This window comes from Mirounga angustirostris, unplaced genomic scaffold, assembly GCF_029215605.1.
Source record: "Mirounga angustirostris isolate CCGP_5_RB_7025 unplaced genomic scaffold, mMirAng1.0.hap1 SCAF_8, whole genome shotgun sequence".
Classification (NCBI taxonomy): domain Eukaryota; kingdom Metazoa; phylum Chordata; class Mammalia; order Carnivora; family Phocidae; genus Mirounga; species Mirounga angustirostris.
Window position 1 is genome coordinate 51,407,270 of NW_026991716.1, and position 12,339 is coordinate 51,419,608.

The 12,339-nt window shown below is 38.4% G+C and overlaps 1 protein-coding gene across 17 annotated transcripts in view; it reads right to left on the bottom strand.

Annotated features, from left to right (window-relative positions):
- The window catches only part of DST (dystonin), a 364,879-nt gene that overhangs the window by 85,250 nt on the left and 267,290 nt on the right, over nucleotides 1–12,339 (bottom strand). For all 17 annotated transcript variants that reach the window (XM_064597729.1, XM_064597726.1, XM_064597725.1 and 14 more), the window contains one exon: nucleotides 9,965–11,436. In XM_064597729.1, the coding sequence (XP_064453799.1) occupies nucleotides 9,965–11,436 (1,472 nt within the window). The remainder of the gene's footprint in view (nucleotides 1–9,964; nucleotides 11,437–12,339) is intronic.

Sequence of the window (12,339 nt, forward strand, 5' to 3'; positions counted from 1 at the left end):
AAGAGCTCCGGGTTTCCTCTAAGGCACAAGCAGCACAATTCACATTCAGCTGAAAACCGAGACTACGCTAGCCTTTGAAACTGACCAACTGTGGCCGCGGTTTGGCTTTCTTTTCAGCTACAGCTGGAGAGAGGCAGAGGTGGCCGGTGGGGGAGGCAGAGAAGGAACTCCAGCAGGGAGGTCCTGCGCTGTCCCCAGCTCCTCTGGGCAGTGTGGTCCCCGGCAGGCATCCTCCCGAGCCAGGGCCCTTCCAGCAACGCCCTCTCTCTTCAGGCAGCAGCCGCTCTGTCCCTTTGCCGAGCCGCGCTCTGGACAGGCTGCTCTGTGCTCTATCACTTCGCTGCTACGCCCTCCCGCGACTTAACTTTGCAGTCATCTTTTTCTTTGACTCCTGGCCTCCTCTCGGGAGCGGGCGAGCTGTTTCAGGGGGAGGTACCTCGAGGCCGGGAGGCTGCAATGCAACAGCTTGGTGGAGACATCAGCGCACCTCAGACCCAGTGCCGGAACTGGGGAGAGGGGCCGCTCGGGTTCAGAGAGCCCCGAAATCCCACCGACTACGTAGTTCAAAATGGGGAGTGATCTGAAGGGCTTGCAGAGGCAGAACCGGACACCAGGGACTCCCTGAAGAAAGCCTTTTGTGAACGCCCGTCACCGTGCTCATTTGAATATTAAATGGAGGGGAAAAGGGCTAGGCAGGTCCCTACCCTTCAGCTGAAACCACACCCTCAAACCACACCTCGTGCGCTGCAGTTGCAGACTCTGTTTCAGTAGCATTTGCGATGCAAAGTTCGGATCACTTTGAGTCCAGTGTTGAGTCATTCCTTTTTAAAGCCCAAGTTTAAGTCTAACTGTTCTCCAGAGTAAATTATTCCTGTGGGCACAGCCCTGAGCACTGCTGACATGAATATCAGTAGTTACTAATAACCACACAGGTCCCTGGAGCTTAATGCAAGGCCCAGGCAAAGATCAAGGGCAGCCAGTGACTCTGGATATTTAATAAACAAAATCAGCATCTGCAGATTGTTATCTATACTGAACACTCTTTAAAAACACTGTTTGAAAATAAATTCAGCAAGACAAACCTAAACCTTTGCGGGAAAAATTAGTAGTATTATTTAAATAAATAAAATCTATCCATTCTTTATTTTACAAAATAAGCAACACTAACAGAGTAGCAGAGTTACGAATAAAGGCAGATTTTTTTTCTCAATCTCACAAAATAATCATTTGAACATAAATAAAACTGTGTTGACCCGAAGAAGGCAGTTCTAGTAAAAAAAAAATAACCTTATATACATTCTCTGGTAATTTTAGAGAAAAGATGTAGCAGGGAACTTTTGTACTTTTAATGAGAAAACATTATTCCAAAATTATTTTTATAAACTCAAGAATTGAATCTTAAAAAAAAAAACCTATCTCTAACCAGAACTCTATAGGTAATAACACCCATTCAACAATCATTTGATGCAATTCAGTATGTGGCCATCATTAAGTTGGGAAAAGAAAAAAATATGTATCTATATATAGCCATCTATAAAGAAAAATATGTATAAAAATATCTATCAGTATCAGAGTATCAATGCCCATTTTTCATAGTCAAGTAGTGAACTATTTCAACAAGCCCTTGATCCTATGGTACTTGAGCACAGAGGCTGTTCTGAGGTGCTAGTAATAAGAAAAAGAAAAAAGTGCACACAGTTACCATGTTTGAACAGTAGACTGGGCACTAGGCTGAGGATTATGACAGACCAAGGGTTTTACTCCCAACTGCCCCTATCCTGATATGTAAGACTGGAAAGCTACTTATTCATGGCAATATTAATATTCAAGTTTCCACACAATGTGGATGAGTACTTTTCCCTAAACATCCTGAGATCCTCATAGAACTTTTCATAAGAATGGCCCTAAAAAAAAAAAAAAAAAGAATGGCCCTAATTCACCTTAGACTCTAACTTTGAATCATTATCACAATATTTTTTGGCTTTATATAAAGCTAAGAAGAGCAATGTGTAACTTTCACATTTGAGGTAGATAGTGCGTTTTTAAACTACATATATAATTCACTCATAAATTCAAGCATTCATCAAAAAAAGTACTACCTACCAAACACCACAGTAAGCACTGGAAAACACTGGTGCACGGAGATTCAGCACCACTGTCCTTATACAACTTACAGTACAGTGGAGAATATGGGTGAAAAAATGGGCAAAATACACAGTCTGGAAGTAAGGAGTGTTATGAAAAAATGCCCTCTGGTGATTATGTTTAAGTATATGCCATTTATTTAATAACTGAATTCCTCTTTTATTAAGCTAATTCCAACTAATTCTACAAATGATAATCCTAATAATTTTGATTCAAGTTAAAATATGAACTATTATTAATATACTGGTATTTATGACAATTATATACATACACACATAACTATGTATACATGTATGTATATATCTTTGTTACTTAAAACCACATTCCAGGGGTGCCTGGGTGGCTCAGTCAGTTAAGCATCCAACTCTTGATTTCCATTCAGGTCATGGTCTCAGAGTTTTGAGATCGAACCTGGCATCTGGCTCCATGCTGGATATGGAGCCTCTTTAAGATTCTCTCTCTCCCTCTCCCTCTGCCCCGCCCCACCCTCGGGGGAAAAAAAAAAAAAAATCACACTCCAAAGGTGTATCTGGATAACTAAAGAACTCTTACATTTTTAGAGCAAAACTAGACTGGTTTATCTTTTCCTCACAAATTTGATTTACACACCTACTTTAAATGTTATAGTCTCTAATGTTAATAAAATTAAGATATATAATACATATCTTATAAAGATAGATATAAAGATATATTAAACTGTTAAATATTAATCATTATATCTAGACCTCTCACATTTTCATAATACACAATGAAGAAAAGGAGCAAAGTTTTTCTGAAAAATAGTCAACACTATTATTTCATACATACAGAAATCACAATGTTAAATGTTCCCAAAATGTGACTTTACTTACTTTATGTTGCCTACTAGATATTCTTTAGCTAAAGTGTCTTCTAAAGGCAGATGATTTTGGAAAAGTACACAAATTCTAACTGCATAATAGCAAAATAGTACCACTTTCTTGTTTTCTATTTCTAAAGTGAAATTAAGTCATTGAAAAATAAAGTTCTCGAAAAATCTTATCACTAAGTCCAACAATCCATTTCATAGAAAAGTTAAAGGCTAATTTTGCCAACTGAAACATGGAGTTTTTAGGGCTGAAAGATTGGTAATACTAAGAAATTCAATGTGCAGTAAGTGGAGAATGTGTGAATAAATGCAACATTAGCCATGAAAACTGACAAAAGTATTTTCCTGGGCCAACAGCTAGCTACTGAAATTTGATCAGAAGCCAAACAAGAAATACATGATACATGGTTTGTTGGGTTTTTGTTTTTGTTTTTGCTGTGATACAAAAATAAGCCTTCAGAGCAACAATTTCTGTTCTTTCTAAAACAGATAGACCATTAGATAATGAAAACAGAAAGAATCCCATGTTTTTAGTTTCCAAACTAATAAACATGTTCACATAAATAACTAAAGGATTTTCGAGGATATTTATCAGATGAATATGCAATAGCTATTTATTTTAATAGGAATAGTTTATATTCAAAAGAAAGTAGGATAGGAGAACCTACCAAAGAGCAAACAAGTTCAAAAACACTTAACAGACTTACTGTCTGATCTTGATGGGAATTTATCTTGATGTGAATGTTAGGTTATAGTTTTAACAGGCACTTACTATTTTTCCTGTAAGTTACTACAATACTATTTTTCCTCTGTCTTCAATACAGTTTTCAGATGACAGCGGATAAAAAATACTCTGGTGTAACAGAAAGTGATTCTATATATAACACTGTTAATTGAAATATATGCACATGTCCATATATAACTTCTAAAAGTTGAAGTTTTTTTTTAAAGCCATCCAGCAAGCAAAAACTGATGTATCTGTTAATGATCTCATTCAACGTCCTTCAGAAAACAAAACCAAAAAAAAAAAAAAAAAAAAAAAACTGAAAACACTTTTCATGCTAAAACACTACTAAAAGAAATGAAGTAGTCTTGAAATTAAAGCAATTAAAGGTAAGTGAGCAACAGGATACGTAAGCACAAGACATTTTCTCAGGGTATCCTTGTTCCTGGACAGCTCCAAAAGCTTTTCAGTTTACAATCACAGCATTTACCTCTCTGAGACATTATTTAACGAATGATTACAGACCCAGGCAACCATTTAAAAACATTTACAGGTCAAATTTTCTTAACAAGAAACCAACGTATAATTTCATAACCACAAAACAAATTCTCTCTCTCACATACACAGACACACCCACACCTTTAAGCCACTTTCCACATTAATAAATTACGTAGATCACCTTTTATGTAAGGGAGGTCTATGATAATGACAGTAGATGCTATAAGTTTGGCACTTTGGGGGATCCCTTTAAAATGGTGATATAGTTTTATCCCATTAACAACAACAAAAAAAAGAGAGAGAAAGAAAAGAAAAAAAATCCCCCTACCCATATAAAATCTCTGGCTAAAACTGCCCTCATAACAACCTACTTTAATTCCCAATCTTAAATAAAGCAATAGAAGAGAGGACCACACAGCATAAAGAGTGACTGCGTTACTTAGCAAAAGCAGAAAGAGAACCCACATTGCCCAAGTTCCCTTTAGATGACCCTTACGGGATAGTAGGTCCTTGCGTTTGATGTAGGAAAGAGGGCACCCATGTTCTGCTAGTTTTTGTGAGTGAGAATATGAGGCATTAACAATACTGCACAGCAGATCAGCTCCAACTCTTTGTAGCTTGGTGTGGTGGGACTTCTCTCTTGCCCAGCATGTATGATATTCTTTCTCCTAAATTCTTAAATGCCACATTGATACTAGCTGATTAAATGATGTGACCTTCCCATAAGGCCCATGCATCACATTGTGGTTTCTACAGTGAAAATATTTTCATTTTTAAAAATACCAGAGGAAGATATCGTGCAACTGCCTTGCTAATCTAGTCACATTAACAGAAATCCAATCAAGTAAGTAAGAATTTTTTTCCCCCTCTTCTACAACAGCTTTATTTCATTTCCTCCTGTTCTCAACAAAAAAAAGGGAACAATTCACCACGGGCCTCTATATAACAACATGGGCACACATAAAACCCATTATGTTAAAGCATTCTGTGGACAGTTCAGTTTTATCTTTAAAAATATGGTGACATCACAGAGGTTGTTTTAGGATCATTTCATAAATATCGTAGGAAGGTATTTGGAAAGTGATTTATTTCAGCAATACTTTTTACAAATAGGGCTCCAACTGCCTGGTTTCTGCAGCCTCATGATCCCTGGCATTTTAGCTCACCCACTATTCACATGAAGACACCTGGGTTAAACAATGCCTTCACCTGGACCAAAGAACATGTATCACAGTGTATGAGGCAGGTGTTCTGGTCTTTGTCTATGGTTTTGGTTTGGCCTAAACATTTTCTGCTCTACATAATTCTATTTCAATTTTGAAAATAAAATCAGTTTAGAGAGACTTTGTACTTTGTACGTTATTTGTGGGGACAAACTGAATTACAATTTGGGGCAGCAACAGAGTGGCCAGAAATAAAGAGTAAACAGGTTCTGAGGCAAGCCTTTTTACCATGGCCTAGATAGAGGCGGGAAGGGTATATATTTAGCTAGGATGTGACTGTATATGTTCATTAAAACATCAAGTTTCTTTGATCTTCACTGAAATTAAATCAATTCAATATGGTGATAGCGATTACTTTGTGATGATCAGAAGATCTGACTGGCTGTTGATGACATCACAGGAACTGCTGGGACATGTTCCTTGTATAGAGCTGGTTACATGTGTCTTTGATAAATAAAAATGTGGAAATATTAATATTACTTAATAATGTAGCTTAGATTTGAAGATAATGTTAAGCTAGTAATCTTAATAGAAAACACCTTAACAGAAAACACCTTAATAGAAAACACCTCACACTTCATACGTTTTAGTCTAGTGACTAGTATTTAGAAGTCAGAAAACATATGGTAAACAGAACTCATACAATCAAATAATTTAAAAACTTTAAGCTAACACAAAAGGTAATACCAATCTCTTTTCAAAAACTTGGAACAGCTTTCACAGTGAATTAGGACATTTGGTTCAAAATAGCATTCGCTTTTAATCATTATGTTTGGGTTGGTATCTTAAACATGAATTAATTTTGAACTTTCAAGGATATTAACTGCTATTTCTTAGGTTAATTTTTAGAAAAAATAAAAAGAAAACGGAAGCAGAGAAGTCTGTTTTACCTAATTTATACAATCCATTCCACTCCCAATGAATATAAGGCACCCCCTACCAAGCAACTGGGTAATACCTACTAAGTTTCAGTCCTACTCTGAATTTTATATTATGAAAAATTATTATAAGATTCTATCCACGATATTAGGTTAAACTAAAGCTACCTGATAGAGTAATGTCAAACTGGATTACATTGCAAAGTCTATAATAAAAACAGACCCAGTGCTTCAGTGCTCCTTCTGTTTTATTTTTAGAAATTATAAAAATAGCTCTTTTTAGCAGACTCTTATTATTATATTAATAATACAGATTATTCTACTTAAAAAAATTTTTCAATCTTCCCAAAATACTATGTTAAAACTAATGTCCAACAAAAAACAAATTAAGATCTGAGTTGTACACAAATTGATTTGCCACTTGAGTCAAGAGAGACTCACTCAGACAATGACAAGTTTGGTTCTGTGTCAGCAGCAGAGGGGGTGGTAGTCAACCCCATCGCCATCAACATTACAGCATCTCCACACCAGTTTCCAAGGCAATTCCACACACATTTATCTCGTTTTTCTCATAGTAGCCAGTTTTATGGAACACTTACATTAGGTGGGTATTGCTAGTTTTTTGTTTTTGTTTTGGGGGGTATTGCTAGTTTTTGGACTGAAATGAACAATGGCTAGTTACTTAGGCCACCCAAATTTGGCTACAGCAGAGATGTTTTAAAATTTCCCAGAGAAAACAACCAGATGTACATCATGAGGCATCAAGCTGACACAAAACACTGCATTATTTCTACCAAAACATCCAAGCTGTGACACTTACTACCTGTGTGACCTTGGGCAAGTCACCTAACCCCTGGCTCTCAGCTTCCTTACACTAAGATGGAGATAATAATAGCATCCATGTCTCAGGACTGTTAACAGGATTAAGACAGAGTTTACAGTAATGCTTGACACACAGTAAGCCCTCAATAAATATTAATTGTTGTAACTGTTTTTTTTAGAACATACACACACAAATAAATAGAATTAGTGATTGTGTATGCTACCATCTTTATTTCCCATAATAACATTCTTGTTATTTTTTCCCCTCTGGTCCTGGAATATATTAAATGCAGACGATTTGTCCACTTGGAAACTTTTATTTTAGTTACTGGGTCTCAAGACACTGAAGTTATGTCAAGATGTTCTTCATTACTAAATTTCATTAAAATAATCAAGTCCCTCCAAAGTAATCAGAAAAGAGACAACGCAGCATGCTAAGTGGTTTATTTGAGAAGAAATGACCACTTTATTTCTCTCCACAATCAAATAAAACAAGCTCTGTAACCATTAATGGTAATGATGCTTTAGTGCTTTTGAGTTTGCAAAAACACATTCAATGCAATGGTGAGAGAGCTCCTCCTACCTTGCTTTTTCTTACTTTCAAAAGAACTCTCTATATAGAGAGCCACATTTTTCATCGTACTCATGCCTGAGAACACAAAGAGGGAGGCATCTACAAGCAGCAGTACCAATATTATTACTCTGGCCCATTTTCTTACAAGTGGTTGGAGTAGTTTTTTTTCTACACAAATTCACAGAAAATCCAGAGAAATGATAAAAAGTTTCACAAAGGCACTGAACATGCTTCAATTTCACTAGGACAAAGGCAGCTTGATTACTGTCATTTAAGCATTCAAATTTTGTTGGGGTTCTACAGAAAACCCCAGACACTCACTCATCAAGCTCTCCCCAAGACTCTGAGGCAGCCAGGGCCAGAGAACTTTGTTTTTCTACTAGAGAATTCTCTTGTGTGAAATCGTGATTTTACAAACCAGAAACTGGAAAGTCTGACAGGCTAATTAAGGAAGTAAAGTCGACACTATGGTAGTAGCCTTTGTGAAAATTCATTAAGGGAAACCTCCCTAAAATGGGGCTGGGAAGTTCAGCAGGGGGAGCTCTCATGCCAGACCACTCAGTCCTCAACTGACATCCAACAGGAAGAGGCAGAGCTCGCGTGTGGATACTACGTCATTGCCGTGCAGACAGGAGGAAGAGAGGCTTACCTCCTCCTCCCTAAACCCCCACAACAGTCCAGCTGATAAGAGACGGTCAAGCTCAGCCACTGAGAAGGCACTATCCTCTCAAATCCCAGTGTACTCCAATGGATGTTTTCTTTATAACAGCCTTCCCCAGCGTCTAGCTTTCCTCTATCAAAGGATGTTCCTCTCTTCTGTTCTCCAGACTTGCCTATGGTTTTGCCCTAGCTTGCCTGTCCCACGCTGCAATTCTCAAATAAACCCATCTTTTGCTGGCAAAATAACTGGCAGTTTTACTTTTTAAGGTTAACACTTCCTTCACCTTCAAAAATCAGTATCTATACAGAATCACAGATTTTTTAAGCCCTGAAGGACTGGGCCTAAAGGCATTTTTTTATTTTTTGCCTCTCATTTAAAAAAATTTTTTTTAATAAACAACAAATAACCATAATAGTAATAAGAAAAAGAAGTTATTTTTCAAAACTCAGTCACCTAAATAATGTTATTAAAGATGAGCAAAGGAAACACTATGTCAAATATAACAGCACAGAATTTGCTAGTCCATCTGACTCATTTTCATTTCTCATGGGAAACAATTGATAGTTTTGCAAATGCTACTTTTATCTAGTCTTATTTTAGTCTTTATGTGCAAATGGTGGGACTTGCTGTCATACCGGTCCCTACTGCAACGTAAAACATACCTCATGAATAGAACAAGACCCATGCCAACCCCAAAGATTCGTATCAATCCCATGCAGCAAATTCTTGATAGTTAGGACCCCCTCCGTGCAGGGTTGAACCTGTCTTTGTCCATTGTGGAGACGCAACTTCTGCCCTTACTATCATAAATGAGGTCAAATCCAGTGACACTGAACGTGGCCCACCATTTTTATCTAATATTCCCTTTATTAAGCCTCACTCCACACTATCAAGTGGCAGACATTTCTGGCACTGAGGAACTTACAGTCCAATCAAAAATATTTTATTCCTAATCCTCTGGAGCATGAGCCCAAGATCTGTGTTTAAAAAACCAGGATTATGACATGAAACTCCACTCTGCCTTTAAAAATATGAACTTTTGGAAGAAAAAGTTTACAAAAGAAATTAAATTAAGAAGGATAAGAAGACTATAAAAAGGAAAAGACTATAACTCACCATTTAAATAACATGCTGGGAGACAAACATGAAGAGAACAAGCTTTTTATGTTATAGACTGGCCTCTGCCCTAGAGTTTAAAACATGGCTCTGCTCACTTCAGATGTCAATTGTGAATGACATCAGAAATAGACCCTACAATGTTAGTTTCAGGCTCACCTACAACTTTTCAAGCACCCTTTGACCTCTTGGTATTATCTCAGGTCTTATCCTCGGAGGGCCCAAATCCCCAGGAGGCTTGGAAATCTCCTCATGCCTGGATATTACCCCCATATGGGCTCATCCAGGCTCAAAAGCTGCATGACAGCCATATGAGAAGGCTCTACGGTTAGGCAGTTCCTTCCTGTACCAATTCTAAATTTCTTTTAATAATAAAAAATAAAAAATTATTTTTCTAGTAAAAAACAATAAAAATATGAAATAAAAATTTTCTTTAAAAATTTTTTTAAAAACAGTAAAAATGAAGAATTCCCTACCTTGAACACATCAAGCTGTTGGTTAATTGTCTCTGTTTCCATACCAACAGGGCCTTGAGACTCTTCACGTTCTTCAGCCTTCTGAAGCAGAGTAGAAAATTCCTTCAGTTTGCTGTAGAATTCTTCAAGACGTCCAATGGTCCCTTCAACCTGCTCTTCTCGGGCTTGAGCTCGGTCCAGTAACTTGTTGCATTGTTTGCTTAAAGCTTCCAAGTCCCTTTTGATTCCAGCGAGATCAGGCGAGGTCTCTTCCATGGCCAGCATCATCTTGCAGGTTTTATTAGCATTGTCGTTGCTGGCTATGAGAGCTTCTAGTTTCTTCAGAAAGGCTTTAATTGCCTCCTTCTGCTTTTGCAAGGTTTCTACGTCTCTCCCCACTGGGGCCATGCTATCCAGTTCGTCATCGAACTCTGCAAACTGAGAAAACATTTCTCGGATGGTATTCTGGAAATGCCCAATGCCCTGAAGCTTGGTTTCCAAGAACGAACACCTTTCATCAACCAGCTGATTCAGTGCACTATGTTCCTGAGCTAAGGTTTCTGCTTGTAATAAAATATCAGAGGTTCCCTTTGAGTCTGAGGCTTCTACCACGAGGTCCTGGGCAAGTCCTCTGACCAAATCTACCTGATGCTTCACGGTCTGAAGTGCCTTCTGCTGGGTCTGCAACACAGTCAGGTACTTGTTACTGTAGGCCTGGGGTCCTAAGGAGTCATGGACATCTAGCTGTTCCTTTGCACACTTAAGCTGCCTTTTAGCTTCTTTGGAAACTTCTTGAAATTCCTTAAACTTCTGGGCCATGTTCTCCAGAGAGAGTTTCTTACTGTGAAGTTGTTCAGTGACCATGTCTACTTTCTGGATCAGTGATTTATTCTCATCCGTGACAACCTCTTTATCTACCTCACAGACACTGAGCAAGCTGTTGGCTGCGTTGTTAAGCAGTTCTACCATCCCCAAGTGTTGGTTCATTTCCTTCTGCAGAGACTTTAACTTGGCCATAGCATTCTCTGTTTCAGCAGGATCCAAGCAAAATTTTATTTCCCCCAGGTTATTCTGACATTTGTCTATCCATGGCTGGAGAGTCTCTACATGCTCTTTATACTTGAGGGCTTTTTCCAGTGAATCTTTTACCTTGTCTTCCTGTTCTTTCACCTGCTTATTAAATCCATCCCAATTGGTTTTAATTGTGTTAAGTTGGGACTGTAAGGCTGCCTTCTCAGACCCTTGTGTTTTTAGTAGGAGATTTTCACCTTCCGCAATGGTTTTTTCATAAATATGAGACTGAGCAGACAGAGTTTTACTAAAGTCTTTCTGATCTTTAATTAATGACTCCAAGACATCGAGTTTGGCTGATATTGGGGGAGAACGGTTATGCTCTTCTTTCTTTGTATCCAGCCAAACCTGAAAATCTCGGGACATTTGCTGAAATTGGTGAGAGCTCGCACAGGCTGACTGAAGGTGCTGAATGTGATTCTCTAAAAATGAAATCACAGACATGTTTATTTTACATCAAAATGTAATCTAGTCTATGAAAAGCCAAGACAAAAACCATCAGATAAATGGACAGAACTGTCTAAAAGGGAAATGACTTGCCCACTTGTGTGGTTTTTACACATCATGAAGGCCCCATTCAGCAGCACAGAACAACTGCATGGGTTCAGGTTCCGGCTCAACCTCCCAGGAGCTGCTAGACCTTGGACAGATGATTAAACCTCTGAGCCTCATCTGCCTGGGTGGCAAACTTAATAGAAGCTGCCGTGGCAATTAAATGATAGTACATGTAAAGTTCTCAGCCTAATGCTCGTCACATGAAAGTGATCATAACAGTAATCATCATCATCAGAGCCAATATTATCAATATCCCATCAAAATAAAGGAGTAGGTCTGAAATGGTTGCTACGATCAACAAACAATTCCAGTCAATTAAAAAAATATGTAAACTGAGAATGTACTAGTTGCCAGGCACTTAGCATTACTTTTCAAACAGAACAAACACAGTAGCCAAATGTGCTGTCCTCCAGCAGGCCCGCCTCACGTGCAGGAGCTCCCGCCTGCTGCCTCCGAGCCCCACGGGTGCACCTGTCACAGAATCAGGGCCAAGGGGGCGAGAGAAGAACCTAGGGCCCAGCGCTTCTCTTCCACACATTTCTCTAGAAAAGCTTTCTGTAACGGAACAGAACAGAGGAACTGCAGGGGAGAAAAGGATGCGAGGCGTTTTTATCCACCGTACTCACCTGTTTCTCTGGTGCAATGAAACAGTCACGCAACAAAAAACATTAACGGACACCTTTTAAAGACCAGTTGGAAATACCTGACGTTTCAATGCTTAAGCGGACTTTTGCCCATTATTTGTGTGGCGGTAGAGCCGCCCCCCCCCG